Raw genomic sequence first — 21,899 nt, forward strand, 5'->3', positions numbered from 1 at the left:
AGTACAAGCAAAAAATGCTTATTTTAAGGTAAATTGTGTGATTTACTGATTTATGAATTTTGTATGCAGAATTGGCCTTCTTGTTGAAATATCCAAATATTCAGCGGCTGTTTCGCTTTGTTTCTTTTATCATACATTATCTTTCTTTTAGGCTTAATAAAAAATATAAGTGCATAAAGAATAACGTTTTAATACTTAAAAAAAAATTCGTTAAAAATAAGTGTTTAAAGTTTTTTCTTTTATATTTTTAAGTGTCTATTATTAAAAAATTCATTAAATGATGCGTGTCATGTTTAAGTTTTTTTAAATAAAATATTTTTTAAAAATATTTAAAAAAAACCTAGACGAGACACGCGTTACTTAACGATTTTTTATAACGATAGACACCTAAAAATATAACGAAAAATTTAAGTATCTATTTTTAGCAAAAATTATTTTAAATTACTTTTAAAAAATTTAGACGTGACATTTGTGACTTAACGTATTTTTAACTATAGGTATCTAAAAATATAATGAAAAAGTTGTATATACTAATTTTTAACGAAAAGTTAATAAGTTATCATAAGGTTAATTTTGAGTATTGTTTAGTTACTTATTCTTATATTAAGCTAGTTGATATATATAGTTATATATTTGCCGGTTGTTTTCCATTGTTAAATTGCAGTTCTTTTCAACTGTGGAATTTCTGAGAAGTAGCCATGGAGGGAAAAAGTGCAATCAAGAAAGACGTTACTGAAGTGATTTTTTTTCCTCTCAATTATTTAAGTCTCCATGTTGCCCATAGTCTTCTGCAACTTGATTTAATGTCCTTGTGGCTTATGCAGTTAATAGGTAATACCCCAATGGTATATCTGAACAATATCATCGATGGTTGTAGAGCTCGAATTGCTGCCAAGCTCGAGCTCATGGGACCTTGCTGCAGTGTTAAAGACAGGCATATGCCTTTTTATTTACATTTGATTTGCATATTCCTCTCAGAATCTTGGCGAAGTGTTGCCTGCAAATTAATACCTTTTGTCGCTGTTTATTGATCCACAGGATTGCTTGTAGTATGATTAAAGATGCACAAGACAAGGGCTTGATTACTCCAGGGAAGGTATGGTACCGTATTGGAAGATGCTTTGCTGGGTTTAGCTTTGGGATTAATGCATATGAAGTGATTGTTTGATAACCTAACCGGGAACAAATATAAATCCAAGAACCCTTAAACTGTAGATTTTCTTCTAACTTTATCATATATGCCTATGATCAAATATGGCTGGGTCTATTATGCTGCTTTACTCGGTATAGTACCGTATTCTAAGATGCTTTCCTCGGTTTAGTTTTCGGGTTAATGCATATGAAGTCATTGTTTAATATCCTAACCGGGAACAAATAATGATCCCGGAACAATTTAATTTTAGACCGTTTCGTGAGACTTTATTATGCTACCTTATGCAGTTTTGCTTGAAAACTTGCTTCAATTGACGTTTGTTGAAATGGGGACTAGTTTCCACATGGAATGGTCCAGATATGGAACATTTAAGCTAATAAACCTCACATTTGTTCTGCATATATCAAAATAATGTTGGCTAAAGAGTGTCCTCATCGAGCCTACCAGTGGTAACACTGGTATTGGATTGGCTTCCATTGGGGCGGCCAGGGGTTATAAAGTTATTGTCACAATGCCAGCTTCTGTGAGCATCGAAAGGAGAATCATTCTTCGAGCTTTTGGAGCCGAGGTATACCTCACAAACCCAGCCAAGGGCTTTCTGGGGATACTTGACAAGGCTAACGAGATACTGAGGAACACACCCAATGGTCACATGTTACTGCAATCCGATAACCCTGCCAATCCACAGGTAGCATCTTTACTGTTATAACATTTCTAGTGTTTCATTATGTGATATTTCAAAGGTTTAATGAATTCTTTGTTTAAGATTCATTATGAAACCACCGGCCCGGAGATATGGAAAGTGTCGGAAGGGAAAGTTGATGTACTGGTTGCAGGCATAGGGACTGGTGGTACAATAACAGGTGCAGGAAAGTTCCTCAAAGAGAAAAAATCAGATATCAAGGTTTGTTCCCCATTTGAGACTGAAATTCAGAAAAAGAGCCAATATTCTTGTTGATATGTTAATAAGCACATTTTCTTCTTTTGTCTACACATAGGTATATGGCGTAGAACCGGTCGAAAGTGCCATCTTGAATGGTGGAAAACCTGGTAAGCTTTTCAAGTTAATTTCTTTCACCTTCATTCTTCATTTTTCCTTTTACTGCCATTGTCAACTTCTTTTGATATTATTCGACTTATGTTGTTTCTAAACTATAAAGTTCAACATCCAGTAAGTTACTTCTTTCCTTTATTTATTCCCTTCATGCCATGGCCTGTGTGATTTTTGTCAAAGGCCCTCATCTGATACAAGGAATTGGCGCTGGTGTAATCTTTGATGTTTTGGATGTTGGCCTTCTTGATGAAGTTATCCAGGTAAGTCTCAAAGGCATCACTGTCACTCGATGTCTAATTCCGGAAAATGGTTCTAAACTTATTACCTTCCATTTCTTACAAGCCTAGAAACGGATCTAGAGAACTTTGCAATTGGTTTGATGTCTGAAAAATCAACGAATCTCTGTTTTGGTTTAATTTTATGTTTTATTAACGAATAGGCTTTGGGGTTTGTTGTTTATGTTTGGGGTGATTTTGCAGTATCTGAGCTGTTTGTAATGGACATTTCTCTCTGAACATTTATCTTCAATAAAAGTTATGACTTAGAACAAATAGTAGCGGGCATCAATCATCTGATCCATTATAAGAACCGATTCTAGGAAACTTCGCAATAGCTTCAATTTCTGTGACGACCATAGTATTTATTTCCCTTATAAGAACCGATTTCATTCAAGTAATAATATTCTGATCCATTTTTTATCCTAGATGATGCATAGTGGTTCCCTATTCTATATATTTTATACTTTCTTCTGTTCGAACTTGTTAGGTATCTAGTGAAGAAGCTATTGAAACTGCTAAACAGATGGCCCTGAAAGAAGGTTTGCTGGTATGCTTGTATTTGTTAATCAATTCTTATGACTGACTCGATTACTTGTTCTTTGTTTTTTTTCCTTGTTTGCTCAAATGAATAAATCTTGACAGGTTGGTATATCATCCGGTGCTGCTACGGCGGCTGCAATTAAGGTGGCAAAGAGGCCGGAAAATGCAGGCAAAGTCATAGTTGTGAGTCACATTCCCTTCTTTAAGTCATGTATCCTGTATCTGAAACTTGTACTGAACTCCCAAGTAACAAATGTTAAACATCAATAGTTTATTCATCTATACATGGATGTGCAATGCTGGGATAGGTTTGAAAACTCAAAATGCTCATGTTATTGATTTGTTTAAACGGTTCTGCATCACTGATTGTTGATCTTTCGTTCAGGTAATTTTACCCAGTGCCGGTGAACGTTACTTGTCGTCTGAATTGTTTGAATCCCTAAGGCATGAAGCAGAAAACATGCCCATCCATTGATGACATTATTACCCATGACCTTAATATAATCCTAATCCTAGTCAGGAGGAGGAAGGAAGGGAAATGTTCCTAGTGGGTCTAGAACTCATGATCTAAGGGTATACGAGGAAACAAAGATGAGCAGCTTGACCAATCAGCCAAATGTGTTTGCTCTATTAATATAATTGTTGAATTTTTTTACTATTTCAAGTTTTAAATAATTTTTTTTTTTTATTAAAGATACTAAAAGAATAATTAAGTCACCGAATATTTTAAAAGAATCAATTATGCCTATCTACTGTGTCATCATTCACATATGAAGTATATTATATTGATAATGTGAATCGTTATAATGACATTATAAACTGTCACGTCAATATTATAACAATTACTAATAATTTTTATGGTTCAAAAGATCGTGTTAATTAATTCTTCAAATTTAAAATATTTTCAGTGGTTCCAAGTCCAAGGAACCGTAAAACCTATAAATGTATGATGCTTAAGATTGCAGGTCTGAGTAAATATTAAATTAGAATTTAAGATTTGAAGTAAATCCAAATATGGTCGTTGAACTAGAAGAAATCCACGAGTCTCGAAGTTGAGATCTCAAGATTATTAGAATCTCAACAGTATTATTAAACAAAAAACTTTGTTTACGTGAATATATTATAGTTGAATACCTTGTGCTATGCTCTCTTTCGGTATAATATGTATTTTTAACCCAACCAGAAAAGAGCCGTTAAAGTCGACCACTTAACACGAATCTTTTCGCCCAACAATCACTTCACCAACAGCGGATCATGTTCCAATTTATATAAATGAAAATATTAAAATTCACGGGGTTTTTATTACTATTGTATTGTTTAAATATTTGTTTAACCAACAATCAATTACTTAGAATTAACTCTATCTTTCGCGTCATTCAAGGGAGTCGTCCACTTCTTTATAACTAGTAGTATGCAAGGTATATATTTTTTTTATATATAACAAATGTGTTCTTGTCGTTTTTCTCTCTACCTACCTGTTTATGATCATGTGCATGAAAAACAACTAACACAATATAATACATACACTTGCTCAGCTTATCTTTGAGGCAAAAGTTGCTTATTTTAAGGCAAATTCTGATGGGAGCTAGTGTAATTTACTTGATCTATGAATTATAAATACAGAGCTGGTATATGCCCTTCATAAACGGTTCAGAAGCCTGGGTTTTGCACTAAAAACACTTGCTTTCCTTAGTTAAGCACTTCTTTTCGATTAAATTCGAGAATTCGTCATGTATGACAAATGTGCAATCAAGAAAGATGTTACTGAAGTAATGTGTTTTTTTCTATCAGTCATTTAAGTCTGTGTTGCCATTACTCTTCCGCAACTTTCTTTAAATCTCCTTGTGACTTATGCAGTTAATAGGTAATACGCCTATGGTATATCTGAACAATATCATCGATGGTTACGGAGCTCGAGCTCATGGCACCTTGCTGCAGTGTTAAAGACAGGCATAAGCTTTTTTATTTGCATTTGGTTTGCATACTCTTCACAGCATTTTGGCAAAGTGTTGCCTGCAAATTAACACCTTTTGTTGTTGTTTATTGATCCACAGGGTTGCTTATGGTATGATTAAAGATGCAGAAGATAAGGCCTTGATTACACCAGGGAAGGTATAGTACCGTATTCGAAGATGCTTTGCTCGGTTTAGCTTTCGGATTAATGCATTGAAGTGATTGTTTGATAATCTTAACCAGGAAGAAATATAGATCCAAGAACCCTTAAACTTTAGATTGTCTTCTATGACTTTATTAGATATGCCTATGATCAAATATGGCAAGGTTTTGCTGTTTTTCTCGGTATAGTACTGAATTCTAAGAAGCGTTGCTCGATTTAGCTTTCGGATTAATGCATATTAAGTGATTGTTTGACTTTAGACCGTTTCTGTAAGACTTTATAATGGTACCTTCTGCAGTTTTGCTTCAATCACATTTGATCAAGTGAGGGCTATTTTCCTCATGGAATGGTCCAGATATGGAGCATTTAAGCTAATGTAACTTCCCATTTGTTCTGCATATATCGAAACAATTCTATTGATGGCTAAAGAGTGTCCTCATCACGCCTACCACTGGTAATGCTGGCATCGGATTGGCTTTCATTGGGGCGGCCAGGGGTTACAAAGTTATTGCCGCAATGCCAGCTTCTGTGAGCATTGAAAAGAGAATTGTTCTTCGAGCGTTTGGAGCGGAGGTATACCTCACAAACCCAACAGAGGGCATTCAGGGGGTAACAAGCAAGGCTAACGAGATACTGAGGGACACACCTAACGGTCACTTGTTTCTGCAATCTGATAACCCTGCCAATCCACAGGTAAGCATCTTTACTGTTATAACATTTCTAATGTTCCATTATGTGACGTCAAAAAGAACTAATGAATTCTTTGTTTAGGTTCATTACGAAACCACCGGTCCGGAGATATGGAAAGCCTCGGATGGGAAAGTTGATGCACTGGTTGCAGGCATAGGGACTGGTGGTACAATAACAGGTGTGGGGAAGTTCCTCAAAGAGAAAAACTCAGAGATCAAGGTTCGATCCACATTTGAGACTGAAATTCAAACAAAGAGAGAATATTCTTGTTGATATGTTAATAAGAAAAAAAAAATCTTTTGTCAACTCATAGGTATACGGCGTAGAACCGGTCGAAAGTGCCATCTTGAATGGTGGGAAACCTGGTAAGCGTTTCAAGTTAATTTCTTTCACCTTCATTCTTCATTTTTCTTTTTAATTTCATTATCAACTTCTTTTGATTTTATTGAACTTAATGTTGTTTCAAACTATAAAGTTCGAGATCCAGTAAGTTACTTCTTCCCATGATTTGTGCAATGGCTTGTACTTGACTATTTCCTCCATGCCATGGCCTGTGTGATTTTTGTCGAAGGCCCTCATCTGATCGAAGGAATTGGCGGTGGTGGAATCTGTGATGTCTTGGATGTTAGCCTTCTTGATGATGTTATCCTGGTAAGTCTCAAAAGCATCACTATCACTCGATATTGAATTCCAAAAACAGGTTGTAAACCGGTGTTACCTTCCATTTCTTACAAGGAAAGAAACAGCTCTAGGGATCTTTGCAATTGGTTTGATTTATGATCCATAGTATCATCCATTGTTTGTCCTGTATGATGCATGGTAGTTCCCTATTCCATATATTTATTCTTGCTGCTGTTTATAACTTCTTAGGTGTCTAGTGAAGAGGCCATTGAAACTGCTAAACTGCTAGCCCTGAAAGAAGGTTTGCTGGTATGTTCGAATTCCTTAATCGACTCTTACGACTATCTCGATCACTTGTTCTTATTTTTCCCTTAATTTTTCGCTCAAATGAATCGATCTCGAAAGGTTGGCATATCATCTGGTGCTGCTACAGCGGCTGCAATTAAGGTGGCAAAGAGGCCAGAAAGTGCAGGCAAACTCATAGTTGTGAGTCACCATTCCCTTCTTTAAGTAGACATATATCTGGCCTATAGGCTATAATAATTCTCGGTATTACTCCGACTCTTCATTTTTCCTGAACTATTAGTGTTTGATATCAATATATATATACACTATCTGAAACTTATCATTCATCTATACATGAATGTGCAATGCTGAGGTAGGGTTTATCTTCATTTTTGTTCAGGTAATTTTACCAAGTGCCGGTGAGCGGTACTTGTCGACTGCATTGTTTGAATCCATAAGGCATGAAGCAGAAAACATGGTCATCCATTGATGCCTCATTCACTAATTCTTTCTACTTTGCTTTCTATCATCAACCATGCCTGCCTGCCTGCCTGAACTTTTCTCCTTTCTCATCTCTCCTCTATGCAACGGCGGAACTATGTTAGGGACTGGAGTTATGGCTCCTCTCAAAATTAGGAAATATCATTATATCCTTTGAATTTTTTATGAAAAAATAATTTGGCATCCTCAAGATAATTTTATAATTGTTATTTAACCCTTTAATTTTCTTTAAAAAGTTTACATAAATATGTATTTATATGAATTTGTATATTTTATTAAAATCGATAATCTTAGAATAATAATTTTATGTATTTAATTTAAAGTTTCAACAAGACAAGTCACAAAAATACCTATATAAACTTATTTTGTTAAAATATTAATTTTTTTCTACGTGTTAAAATTTCAACGTTAATGAGACATTAATAAGATGTAACAATTACTTGTGACGTAAATTCTAGCAATAAATTTGTAAGGAATCGAATTTTGGGTAACATTCTTGGTCTAGTCCCGAACTCTCGCTGACCCACTTAATGGATACATATGACCCAATTGATTGAACGCAAATTGGCCCAAAATGTGATAAATGGAGGGTTTTACTTTGTATGCCATAATCCAATGACCTAAGAAATTATTTAACCATTCATGAAAGGCAAAACTGATTTAGCGTTTCTATTTACGTAGGTTTTTTCCTTTTTTTCAAAAGTTGAGCCATTTAATTGGCATCAAAATACCCGATTAATAAGACGATTATAAATATTTTTTTAAAGAAATTTATCTCATTAAAAATTCCTTCTAGAACCTACAAGGGGAAAAGAGTACCTACGAAATATATTAATAAGGATCAATATCATGAGTTATAACAGAGACAATAACCTCAAGATAAACCGAGTCAAAAAAACAACATATTCCCTTATCTAAATGCTCAGGATGCTAACTCATGGACCATCTTACTACAAATACGCGGGTATTTTGTTTGATCTTTAAGTATTTAATAATTTGTTTTAAGATATCTATCTATGCACCTATATATATATCACCGATATAATAATACACATATACATGAACTATTAGTCATACATTCACAATCGACAGTAAGCATGTATCACTACTAATTATGATTATATACATATACCATTTATATGTGTTATGTAGGTAATTTAGCTCTATTTGTAACGACATCTCTTGTATGACTCCATTATAAAAACGTTTTATGTAGATTTAGTTACGAGTATGATTATTATTTGATTTCGTGACTTTGAATTTTGTTTAAAAATGACATTTAAAATAAGAACAAAATTCTATGTGTAACACCCTTATCCTGCATACAGTCTATATACGAGATAGAAGTATCACATCAAACGTATAAAACATATATTGTTTAAAAGTTAATAAAATTTTGTTTCATTTTGTCGGAACCGTCTTTCGGTTAGGCCCCGGAATTGGGCTTCGACTTGGATTAAACGAATTGGAGTGCCACTGACCATTTTAAATTGAATTTAGATGGGTCGGACACCATCCTACCTAATCTGCGTTTTACCATAAACGTGTCGGGTTCGGGAGTCGGTTACGGTCAAGGAATGATTATCACCCTTGAACCGCCCTTCCTGTACCAATTAATTTGTCAGTTGTCTTTAATTGCGAAAATTATAAATTAAAATTAAAATTTAAAAATTCGATTCGAATAGTTTACCTTTGATCGATTGAAATTCCTAAAAACAAAGAGTCGGAGACGTTAAAAAAAACCAATAGATGATAAAATAAAAAATAAAGATACCCAAATAGTAAATAATCAAAGGAAACAAATGAATATAAATCGAAGGACAAAAATATTAAATAAAATAAAAAATAATGTCAAAATAAATAAAGAAATAAAATAAAAAATGATAAAAAGTGAAGAAAATGAAATAGGGAAAAATAAAAATAAAATGGAATACTAAAAAATAATAATAATTAAAACGAATATAAAAAACATTAACTTTTAAAAGTAAATAAAACAACATAAAAAGAGTGAAAAGTGTAATAAGGGGAAAAATAACAAAAATAAAAATTGAGGGGATCAAATTGAAACCAATCGAAACTTATGGATTAAATCAAAACTAAGAAATGAGATTTGGTGGCTAAAAAGTAAACGTTTCAAACTTCCAAGGGTCAGGTGAAGTTTACCCATAATCGAAATTTACGGAAGCCCCCTCCCTAAAAACGTCGTCGCATAGGAGGGGTTTTTAAACCCACAAAACCGACCTTTCAAGACCATCTTCTCTCATTTGCTCAAATTGGTTCTCTCTCTTCAAATGAGAGAACATAGACTCTCTGTTTCCTCTCTACATTTCCTCGTCAATGGGAAGCCGGCCACCTGCCGACCACCGTCAAATACCGCCACCTCCGGTGGCCAAAAAAAAATTCTAAACCCCCTAAAACGTGCGCCTTGTCACCCTAAACACTTGCCTAAGACCCAAAACCCCAAAAATCTTACAAATCGTTGTAGATCTAAACTGAAAGTCTCGGCTTTTACCTTCTTCGTCGGTGACCGTTGCCTTCCGGTGGCTTTTGAAATATTTTGGTTTTTTTCCTGTTGTTGCTTGGTTTTATTTTCGTTTCCGGCTTTGGCTCGATACTTGTTGTGTTTTGCTGTGTTGTTCGTTCTTGTTCTCTCGATGATTCTGTGTTGTTCTCTGGTACTGAGATCCTGGTTTTTTGTTCCGATGATGCTGTGTTGTTTGGCTTTGTGGTTCTTCGACGTTGATTGGTTTATGATGGCTCTATGTGTACTGTGGTTGTTTATGAATGTGGGGGTTTGGCATGTCGTCATTTCCTGTCAGTGGCTTGGTGGGGGTATTTATACCCCCCACCGGTGGTCGTTCCGACGATCATGGTAACACGATCGTTGTTGGTTGGCCGGGGATTTCGGGATGGGTCAGTCCCGATCCCCTCGGCCAGAAATCCTGGTGACCGGTGTGTGGTCTCTTGACTGCTATTGGTGGTGTTACTTGCTTCTGGAACCTTTGACTTGATCTTGACCGTTGGATTGGGTCAGATCCAACGGTCCAGATCTGGCCGCGGAGTGATGATTTTTTAGGGTTAATCAAACCCTAAATACCTTACAATATTGACCATTAATCTCATCTCGATCTGATAGTTATGGGTCATGCGACATTGTTGAAACTGATCATTAAGGGTTTCCAAACCCTAAATCCTACCAGGCTAGATCAGGCCTGCTTAACTGCTTGACTTTGGACCTGGAAAGAAAAATAAAATGAAAATGAAATTAATAAAATAAAATAAAATAAAAAGAAATACATAATAATAATAATAAAGATAAAATAAAATATTTTCCAAAAGCTTATATAATATATATTTTCAAAAAAATATTTTAAAATTATATATCATATATTTTGTGAAAAATGTTTTCAAAACTACATAGTTTTTAAAAATGTTTTTAAAACTATATACTATATAAGTTTTCAAAATGATTTTAAAGCTATATAATATATGTTTTCAAAATGTTTTAAAAAAACTATATTTGTTTTCAAAATGTTTTAAAAACTACATAATATACATTTTCAAAAACATTTTAAAAAATTATATATTATATTTATTTTCAAAATGTTTTAAAAATTATATAATATATAAATGTTTTCAAACTATAAAAAAATGGGTCCTCCATCGTGAAGTCGAATCCATCTTGAAATGATATGGAATTGAAACCGTAGTTCGGGATTTGAATCGGGACGCGGCTTCTTGTTGCCCAATTGTAGTCAACCTCGGTCTTCTCCTCGGTTTAAAGACCTTGGTTAAAAATCTGATTGGAAAGTAATTCTTTAACTCCATTGTGTGGCTGACAGGCACTCGAACCGAATGAAATCGAACTCGAAAGGTCTTCGTTGACAACTAGCTTTTCTCGACTTAAGTTATTCTGCCGAAAAGTGGGTTTTTATCACCCTGGCACGGTTAACCCATGTTTTTTTCTTAACTTTAAAACCTTGATTGCAGTCGAAAAGTAGTGATTGAGGTGTCATCGAGCTGAATGGAATCGAACTCGATAATTTTATTGACAGATAACCCTTCTTGCATTGAGCTATGTTGTAAATGATATGCCTTGGAGTTGAGCGTAGTCGAACTCGAAGGTTTTTGGTAGACAACCCTTCTAGCCTTGAGTTATATCGCAAATGATATGCCGTTGAGCTTAGTGTAATCTAACTCAAAGGTCTTTTTTGGCAGATAACCCTTCTCGACTTAAGTTATGATGTAAATGATGTGCCTTAGAGCTGAGCGTAGTCCAACTCGAAGGTCTTTGGTGACAGATAACCCTTCTAGCCTTGAGTTATGCTGTAAATGATGTGCCCTCGAAGCTTAGTGTAATCGAACTCGAGAGTATTTGGCAGATAGCCCTTCTTGACTTAAGTTATTCTGCAAATAATGTGTCTTGGAGCTGAGCGTAGTCGAACTCAAAGGTCTTTGGTTGGCAGATAACCCTTCTCGACTTAATTTATGCCGCAAATGATATGCCTTGGAGCTGAACATAGTCGAACTCGAAGGTCTTTTATTGGCAAATAGCCTTTCTTGCCTTGAGCTATGTTGCAAATGATGCGTCTTAGAGCTGAGCGTAGTCGAACTCAAAGGTCCTTGTCGGCAGATAACCCTTCTAGCCTTGAGTTATGCCGTAAATGTTGTCTTAAAAAAATGGCTTCCCTTCACAGGTCTAAGCCGGTCATAATTCTTAGGAGGTTCCTTTGAGCGGGCCTGAACCAAGTAATATGATTATTTGTATGACTCCTCTTCACAGGAAAGTATACTGATAAATTCTGTCCACCGGATATCTTCCGTCATGGAATTGAAATATGACTTGAAAGTGTTAACTGGAAACCTGCTACTCGTTGTTGAGTTTAGCCGAAATGAATTTGTTCAAAATAAATTATCAATCTTGCAATCTGTCGAATTAGTTGAGGGATAGCTTCTTGCTGCTGAGTTAAGCAGCCACCATCGATATTTAAATGTACTCTTGAATCGAGTATCCTTCGTCTTGAAGTCGAAACTTGACTCTAAAAGCTGTAAAAAAACATGTATGCTAAAAAATGATGAATGTGATGCACCTAAGTATGGCTAAGATACATGCAACATGAATGAATTATGTTCTATCTCTTGGATTGGAGTCTCATGCTTTGTCTGTCAATCTGGTCCATGGAATCGATCATGCCCCATTCGAGATTTGGCTTTACAGACCTTTCATATTTGAGACTGTCCTGTTTGAAAATGTTTTCCTCCTTTTTCTTGTTTTAGGAGGAAAAAGATAAAAATTCTGTAAAATATTGTTCACAATTGAATTAAATTATAAATGTGAGTTAAAAGAATATTAAAGGAATCAATAGCTCTTTTAACTCTTTCAAAGTTACAGCTCTTTGAAAAATGTTCAAATGGATGAGTTGGCTTTAGGTTGCCTACTTTCTAAGGTTTTGGTAACCCAAAATGTCATTTTTTTTTAAATATCGCAACATGCTTTGGCATTTCAATTGGGCGCAGACAAAATGATGCAACTAACATGATCAATTACTAGACCTTTTATTTCAGTTCTCTGAAATCTTCCATTTGTTCAAGCTTTGTAGGCTCCTCTAACAAAGGCAGTGCAAAAAATATCGGTCTAAAAATGAAATTCTTGAGTGCTCGTGTGTAGTTGACTATAACAGGTGTTCCCTAACTCCCTTAGTCCATCATTACCGAAAATTTCTTGCTTAGATAAATTTGATTTAATTTGTCCTTATCTAGCTAGCTAAATCCATAAAGCCAGGGCGTTTAACCAATTGCTTTAGAGGGACAACTTAACATTATAATCAGTTTTATCAAGTTCACTGAAGGGTTCATCTCATCACAAAGTCTTCGACCGGACAATAGCAGTGGAGCAAACACCGAATTGCCAAGTGTTCGAGTAATGTCATGGTTTGAACGTAATCTACTCATAATGTCAGGGCTTTCAAGTTTCCTCTATAACCAATTACCTTAGTGGAATAGCTCAGCTTTACGGATTTATTTCTTAAGATTGTCAAGAAGAACCTGTTATAGTCTAGGTGTTGTTGAAAGTCAAAAATTTCATCTTTAGAGTTCAATTTTCAAGCAATTGACCTAAACTAGATTCACTTACTCGACTATTCCATCTGTAAAGATAAAGATCATCATTGAACGTCTTAAATAAAAAGCATAGTAATGTCATATGCAAAAGGATGCCCCATATTGTCCGTACCTTATGAAAGGAAAATGTTATATTGGTTAATTGCAAGAACAGGTATGGTGTTTGAGGGTATATTCTGGGTAAGGTCAAGGTCCTTGTTTTAAAACATGTTACTTTGTCAAAGATCCGTAACTTTGAACCATTCACAGACTTTTAAAATGATATTCAAAGAATTGTAAGTTTACAAATGTGATTCATTGCTCGTCATCATTAAAGTAACATAAATTTATTCAAATATTCTTACAAAAACTTGAAAAAGTGAAAAAAAAACAAGTTCAAACAGAATGCCTCAAATGATGAAATGATCTTCCTCACTTGGATGCCCCCAAGTTGTTGAAGTCGATCCAGTTCTGGTTACACATCTTCTGTACAACTCTTTTGAATGCGTAACAATTCTCAATTGTGTGCCCTGGGACACCGTCGTGATATTCACAATGCACATTCTCATTATACCACTTGGGGTATGGGGGCTTCATGAGTTCCACCGGGTATGGTGACACTACATGGGTGTCAAGAAGTTGATGGTAAATCTCTTTGTAGGTCATGGGAATAGGGTCGAAATGTTCCCTTTCCCTCCTTGGTTCTCTAGAATCTTGTTTAGAAGTATCTGACGGTACAGCTGCAGTTGATTTCAGTTTGGAGATTGTAACACCTTTACTGGCATGGTTGATGTTGTTAATCTCTCCATCTCGCTCTCGTATAGGAGGTTTTCTACTGGCATCCCCATCCTTAATTTTGCCTTGCTTTATGGCCGACTCAATCATTTCTCCGGCCATAACCAAGTCTGAAAAGCTTCCTGATGTGATCGCAACCAGGTGTCCGAAGTATGGAGCCTTCAGGGTCTGTACAAAAAGTTTTTGGGTTTCCTTTTCGTCCAACGGTGGATGAACTTGCACAACCAAGTCCCTCTATTTTTGTGTGTATTGCCTGAAACTCTCGTTATGCTTCTTTTCCATGCTTTGTAGCATAACTCGATCTGGCCTTATGTCATTGACATGCTTGTATTGTTCCAGAAATGACTTGGCCAGGTCCTTCCAGGTCTTGATATTTGATCAGCTTAACTGGTTGTACCACCGAATGGCTGAGCCCGATAGACTCTCCTGGAAGCAGTGGATCAGGAGTTGGTCATTTCCTCCATGTCCTGTCATCTTTCGACAGAAGATTGTGATGTGAGCGGATGAACAACTATTCCCGTCAAACTTCTTAAATTTCGGGGACTTAAATTTCGGAGGAAGAATTAAGTCTAGGACTAGACTGAGTTCCGCAGTATCAATTCTAGGGTAGTCATGGTCTCCTTTAACTACCTTCATTTGATACACTAATTTATTGATTTTCTCCTCCATCTTCCTTGATTTGTCCTCTTCGTCTGAATCCGGTATATGGTAATAACTCGGATTGTTCTCAGGGTTAAATATAGAGGCCGAGAGCTTCGCTTTTATAGCAGATGAGTCCCCTCGAAGTTACGGTAAGATTTCAGGTGAGACAACTACTTGTAGGGTAGGTGGTATAGTTACCCCTTCCGGTGAACCTGCCCCAGGCGGACTAGTCTACTGTAAGCCAACTAACTTGGCAATGATCTGATCAACCAAAGACTCTTGGTTTTTCATGATTGTATTCAGAGTACTCATACTACTCTGGTTTATCTTGTCTTCAAGTTCTTTCTGCAATTTTGCTATGTTCTCCTCGATTTTCTCCATTCTTGCTTACATATTCTTCTTTTTCAGGCGGGTGTTATGCGTATGGGGTGTGTCCAATGCTTGAGGTGGTGTATCCAGTATGTGTTCCTTTTTTTATGAGACATGCATATGTTAGTTAATGCGAATAAAAAGAAAAATAACAAAATGCAAAATATGTCCAGATGCATAATGCATGCAATGTTCGAGGCATTGATCCAAAAAATATGCTTGTTATTCTGAATAATCCTTATTGGGGACAAAAGTGTTACGTCTGAAGAGACAAAAAACTTTTTGATGGTATATCCCGCACATCTTTTGACAAGTTGATTCGTCTTTCGTCTGTCGAACCGTTTCGGTTCATTTGGTTTGACTGTGCAAGTGACGAGCTGCTTGCCCCAAAAAAGGTCTCGAATGACTACATCTCTGGCTTTCACTCTATGCCGAGCTTATTCCAAATGAAAGCGTCATTGGAGCCCTCAATTGATAGGAGCTATCTGAAGCTTGCTTCTTGAATTCGTCAATAATGGTCTCCAGCTTGGCTAGGGTTTCGCCATCTTGTTCTTGTTGTTTTTGAAGGGATTCTCCAGGTCAGTAACCTTTTCCTCTCTTGCCCCTGCAACCTTTTCCCCTGAGTATTCTTTGACCATGGCTGGACTTCTAAGCTTTTCATCTCTTTGTATTATAACCCCTTTGTCTATTAATGCAGATTATTCATGTTTAACAAACACGTTTTTGGTGGATCAACACCTCTTTTAAATGATGCAAATGATGAAAACAAAATAAAGGAAAACAAAAAATAAAAAGAGTTAGTGAGGTAAATCAAAACAATAATAAAAATGAAAAATCCTACCCCACATGATATCTACCCCACATGTTTTAATTCCTACCCGGACATGATCTCTATCCCGCATGCTAATTTCAAACAAATCCTAATCGTATATTTGTCTAATTCGTATGCTTTGAATATAAAATAAAACAGGAAACAAAGCAGCCTAGGGTTTGGAATGAGGTCTTGAGGTGGGCTCTAATTCCCTGTATTCTCCCGGTTTAGGTTCTAAAAAGGTACTCGAGTTCTCCTTGCTGGTGCCCCCTTGGGCTTGCCAGACCCTTAGTCATAAGCCCATTACAAGCTTGTGTGGACTAAGTTAAACTCGAGAGAAAACATTCCCTTATGCCCGCACGGTGAATAAATTCACAAGAAGACATAAGGTATATTAATCCCGAAGGCTACTTGCTAGGCCCGCATGGTGAATAAATTCACACGAAGGCGTCGCTTTCATCCCCACTTAAATAGGGTTCATAGCTCGGTATAAAGCTAGAGATGACAATTTTGAAAATTCTGAAATCATTAAAAAACGTTAGTACAACTATTTACTTGAAAAAATAATCAAAGGTAAATAATTAGAATCGAATAAATAAATTAAAATTTAAATTTATAACTTTCGCTAAAAAAGACAACCGAAAATTAATTTCATCCTGACTCACTTACCTGTCCCCCGCAGAGTCGCCAAGCTGTCGGATTTGTCTTTCAGTTGGGCCCCGGAATTCGGCTTCGACTTGGATTAAACAAATTGGAGTCGCCACCGTCCATTTTAAATTGAATTTAGGTGGGTCGGACACCATCCTACCTGATTTGCGTTTTACTATAAACGTGTCGGGTTCGGGAGTCGGTTACTGTCAAGAAAGGATTAGCACCCTTGAACCGCCCTTTCGGTACCAATTAATTTGTCGGTTGTCTTTAATTGCGAAAATTATAAATTAAAATTAAAATTTAAAAATTATATTCGAATAGTTTACCTTTGATCGATTAAAATTACTAAAAACAAAGAGTCGGAGACGTTAGAAAAAAAATCAATAGATGATAAAAAAAAAATAAAGATACCCAAATAGTAAATAATCAAAGGAAACAAATGAATATAAATCGAAGGGCAAAAATATTAAATAAAATAAAAAAATAATGTCAAAATAAATAAAGAAATAAAATAAAATGATAAAAAGTGAAGAAAATGAAATAGGGAAAAATAAAAAAATGGAATACTAAAAAATAATAATAATTAAAACGAATATAAAAAAATATTAACTTTTAAAAGTAAATAAAACAACATAAAAAGAGTGAAAAAGTGTAATAAGGGGAAAGTAATAAAAATAAAAATTGAGGGATCAAATTGAAACCAATCGAAGCTTATGGATTAAATCAAAACTAAGAAATGAGATTTGGTGGCTAAAAAGTAAACGTTTCAAACTTCCAAGGGTCACTGGTGAAGTTTACCCACAATCGAAATTTATAGAAGCCCCTTCCCTAAAAATGACGTCGCATGGGAGGGGTTTTTAAACCCACAAAACCGACCTTTCAAGACCATCTTCTCTCATTTTCTCAAATTGGTTCTCTCTCTTCAAATGAGAGAACAGAGACTCTCTCTGCTTCCTCTCTACATTCCCCCGTCAATGGGAAGCCGACCACCTGCCGACCACCGTCAAACGCCCATGACCTCCCCTCCGGTGGCCGAAAAAAATTCTAAACCCCCAAAATGTGCGCCTTGTCACCCTAAACACTTGCCCAAGACCCAAAACCCCAAAAATCTTACGAATCGTTGTAGATCTAAACCGAAAGTCTCGGCTTTTACCTTCTTCGTCGGTGACCGTTGCCTTCCGGTGGCTTTTGAAATATTTTGGTTTTTTTTCTGTTGTTGCTTGGTTTTATTTTCGTTTCCAGCTTTAGCTCGATACTTGTTGTGTTTTGTTGTGTTGTTTCGTTCTTGTTCTCTCGATGATTCTGTGTTGTTCTCTGGTACTGAGATTCTGGTTTTTTGTTCTGATGATGCTGTTTTGTTTGGCTTTATGGTTCTTCGACGTTGGTTGGTTTATGATGGCTCTATGTGGTTGTTTATTACTGTGGGGGTTTGGCATGACGTCCTCTCCTGTCAGTGGCTTGGTGGGGGTATTTATACCCCCCCCGGTGGTCATTCCGACGATCATGGTAACACGATCGTGGTTGGCCGGGGATTTTGGGATGGGTCAGTCCCGATCCCCTCGGCCGGAAATCCCGATGATCGGTGCGTGGTCTCTTGACTGCTGTTGGTGGCTTTACTTGCTTCTGGAACCTTTGACCGTTGGATTGGGTCAGATCTAACGGTCCAGATCTGGCCGTGGAGTGATGATTTTTTAGGGTTAATCAAACCCTAAATACCTTGCAATGTTGACCACTGATCACATCTCGATTTGACGGTTGTGGGTCATGCGGTGTTGTTAAAACTTATCATTTAGGGTTTCTAAACCCTAAATCCTACCAGGTTGATCAGGCCTGCTTAACTGCTTGACTTTGAACTTGGAAAGAAAAATAAAATAAAAATGAAATTAATAAAATAAAAATAAAAAAATAATAATAATAATAAAGATAAAATAAAATATTTTCCAAAAGCTTATATATATATATTTTCAAAAAAAATATTTTAAAATTATATATCATATATTTTGTGAAAAATGTTTTCAAAACTACATAGTTTTCAAAAATGTTTTTAAAACTATATACTATATAAGTTTTCAAAATGATTTTAAAGCTATATAATATATGTTTTCAAAATGTTTTAAAAAAAACTATATTTATTTTCATAATGTTTTAAAATATACATAATATACATTTTCAAAAACGTTTTAAAAATTATATATTTATATTTTCAAAATGTTTTAAAAATTATATAATATATAAACATTTTCAAACGTATTTTCAAAACTATATATTATATATATTTTTAAAAAATGTTTTCAAACTACAAAAAAATGGGACGAAAATTAGTGTCTACACATTTAAAATCGATATTTAAAATAATTGAAATAACATTTTAAAAATATAATATAATATATTTAAAATATTATTCATTCATCGTATGATCAAAAAGAGTCCAGGCATATTTAAATCAGAGCATAAAAAAAATATACATGTCAACTATGAATATCAAAAACATCATAAAGATGTCATATTTATTTTGGATGTCTGAACTGGTCTGTTAAAATGTTGGATGTCCTGTCTGACTCCTTACTTTGCTGAAGTAGGTTTCCCTATGTATTAACCAATCGCATGCTAAATATTCCACTTAGTGAGACAAGTTATAAGATAAATAACATATAAAATAAACAATCATATATAAAGACATTGTTTTAATAATCATGCATAAAATAAAATAAAAACAATTATTAAAATCATTTACTTTAAATTATGTATCAAATATATACTTTTCTATTTTTAATCTGTATCGTTGTCCACTGTGTTGTCATGAGAAATCTATGGTACGTGAGTCATATGATTGAGGACCTACTATGCAGTCGAAACTGCTACTAGTAATACGCGTAAAGTGTATTAGGTTACTCCACCTCGAGTATCATTAAGACACCTGAGTCATATGAGTAACAGTATCGTATCATATAACATATCAAATACCCTGTAGATTGCACCAGATCACTCTACCTCGACACCACTAAGGCACACGAGTCATATGAACAATTTATAATGGTGCAACTCGTAAGCTTGTACTTGTTCACTCCACCTCTTTGAATGACAATTATACCATTAACTCCCACTTCTTACTAAAAATCATATGCTATTTTGCATGTAATCTAATCATATATTCAATTCGAATAAAATCTCGTAAACATTGTATTGAGCAGTTCATACCCAAAATAATCATACAATATAAAATAAACAATTTGAGAAAATCTATGCTTAATTACTACTTAAAAAAACCTTTTAAATAAAAATGATCGATGTTAACTCATCGTAAGTCTTCCTCGAATTGTTTCATTAAAAAATTAATTGCAATCACATGTTGCCTCACTACGCTTTAATGTTATTTTTGTTGTACACTACATGAATTTTCCGACATAAATAATTTTGAATACGAATTAGTACTTTAAATAATATAATAATCATATATATTCAAATAACTTCCTAAAAAAACAAGCGATTTATATATTCGAAACTAATTTCTCTCCTTTAATTTAAATCAACTTTATTTCATTTAACATTCCCTTCCAAGTCCCTTTAAATTTCATTCTTTATCCAATATCCCTTTAATTTGATATTTTCACCATTTCACCACCAAACTTCCTTCAAACTTTCAATTGAGTCCCTAAACCTATAAACTCTTCCAAAATAGTCCAATTTACTATTCTAATACTAAATTCAGCATAGTACCTTAAATTCTCAATAATTGCACATTACCCTTTTAAGTTGTCATACTATGTGAAAAGGTCCCTCAAGGTATAATAAAGTTCCAATTTGGCTCCAAACATCATTTCAAGTACCTAGAATCATTCTTACATTCAATCTAATCCAATAGGAAAATTTTACAAAATTCCCCCTAATTTCTCCATTTAGCTGAAACTTTACAACATTCCCCATAATGGTATCCTATTTGATTTAATCACAATTTAATCATCAACACACTATTTCCAATCCATTCCAACCAAATTCACAGCAAAACAAATCAAATTCAATCAGGTTCCTAACAACTTCATCAATGACCAAAAATCCCACTCTTGGTTTCTAATGATTTTCAATCCAATTTCATGTTAGTATCTTGTTCTACAACACTCCTAACATTCATTTCTAACTTTACTTCAATGAATTTCAATGAATTCAAGTCTCCCCTTTATCCACATAAATCACCCACTTCCACCATTCAAGCATGAAACAAATAAATAATTACGCCAAATTGTAGAGAAACTAATGTAGATTTTTTTTTCACACTTTAATCCAAAATCCTAATAAATTGGACCAAAAGTTGAGGGAAAAACAAACTTACATTTGACTATGGAGGTTTCGGCAACTTGCTGGAGGAGAATAATTTCAAGAGAATTCTAAAAAAAATCTCCTAATTTAACCTTTAAAAATCAAATAAAAATGATTTTTTTTATTCATTTTGGGCCAAAAAGCCTAAATTGCCATTAATGAATTCCTAAATTTACTCTCATGCCACTCCTTCACCTCCATTTTAATATCATTAAATAACTATAAAATCTCATCTCTCAATTTTCTTTTTGACCCTCCAATTTTCCAAAATTTCATTTAATCACTAAATTGCACTATCTTACTTTATAATGCAATTCTCACCAAATTCCACCAATCCAACTTAAATTCATCTAATTAAAAATATCCATATAATTTTTCTAACCCAAAATTACATTCCTTCAAATTTTTGTAGAATTCATATTGATCCGACTATCCTAATATCCTTCTGATCTTTATCATTTAATAATTTTTTATGCACTCTCCATACAAAAATATGAAACCCACTACAATAATTGTCTTGGGCTGAACTACTTATTTAGAAACCCAAATATAATTTTTGAAAATTTTTATTTTTTTGTCTCTATACTTTTACAACTTTACACTTTGGTCCCTAAACTTTCAATTTTTTTACATTCAGTCATTAGTCCAAAATTTGGGATATTACACTATGTGTTATGAAATATATCTTAGATGTTTTATATTTTATACTTAATTTACTTGCATTAAATGTTCAATATCATACCCGTTTAGTGGTGCACTATCATTAAACCCAAAATTTACGTGAATATTTATATGTTGATTGCCATGAGCTATGCTCTTCAATATAATTTTGTATTTTGAACCCAAAAAAAAGTTGTTAAACTCAGGCACTTAACCCTGTAAAAACCGAATCTTTTCGGCCCAACAATCACTTCACTTCTAATTTATAAAAATATAAAATACTAAAATCCATGGGTGTTTTTATTATTATATTTTTGTCT

The 21,899-nt window shown here is 34.6% G+C and overlaps 1 protein-coding gene and 1 pseudogene across 1 annotated transcript; both read left to right on the plus strand.

The window, feature by feature from the left end:
* Positions 1–648: 648 nt before the first annotated feature.
* Positions 649–21,797, plus strand: LOC120124683 (bifunctional L-3-cyanoalanine synthase/cysteine synthase D1-like). The gene is made up of 12 exons (XM_039143284.1): positions 649–737; positions 825–934; positions 1,039–1,096; positions 1,578–1,841; positions 1,920–2,057; positions 2,152–2,203; positions 2,388–2,467; positions 2,973–3,032; positions 3,128–3,208; positions 3,411–3,512; positions 14,434–14,444; positions 21,786–21,797. Exons 1-10 carry the CDS (start codon positions 699–701, stop codon positions 3,498–3,500), a joined length of 972 nt encoding a protein of 323 aa, XP_038999215.1. The 5' UTR covers positions 649–698; the 3' UTR covers positions 3,501–3,512; positions 14,434–14,444; positions 21,786–21,797.
* LOC120124684 lies at positions 4,718–7,242 on the plus strand (annotated as a pseudogene).
* Positions 21,798–21,899: the final 102 nt, after the last annotated feature.

Source organism: Hibiscus syriacus, unplaced genomic scaffold (genome assembly GCF_006381635.1).
Source record: "Hibiscus syriacus cultivar Baekdansim isolate YM2019G1 unplaced genomic scaffold, ASM638163v2 tig00110422_pilon, whole genome shotgun sequence".
NCBI classification, from domain to species: domain Eukaryota; kingdom Viridiplantae; phylum Streptophyta; class Magnoliopsida; order Malvales; family Malvaceae; genus Hibiscus; species Hibiscus syriacus.

What these genes read in the sequence shown, in the direction of transcription:
- LOC120124683 (XM_039143284.1), top strand. Translation starts at nt 699, where the DNA reads ATGGAGGGAAAAAGTGCAATCAAGAAAGACGTTACTGAA. An exon ending in AGAAAAAATCAGATATCAAG is followed by an intron (nt 2,058 to 2,151) that starts GTTTGTTCCCCA and finishes GTCTACACATAG; the next exon opens with GTATATGGCGTAGAACCGGT. An exon ending in TTCTTGATGAAGTTATCCAG is followed by an intron (nt 2,468 to 2,972) that starts GTAAGTCTCAAA and finishes CGAACTTGTTAG; the next exon opens with GTATCTAGTGAAGAAGCTAT.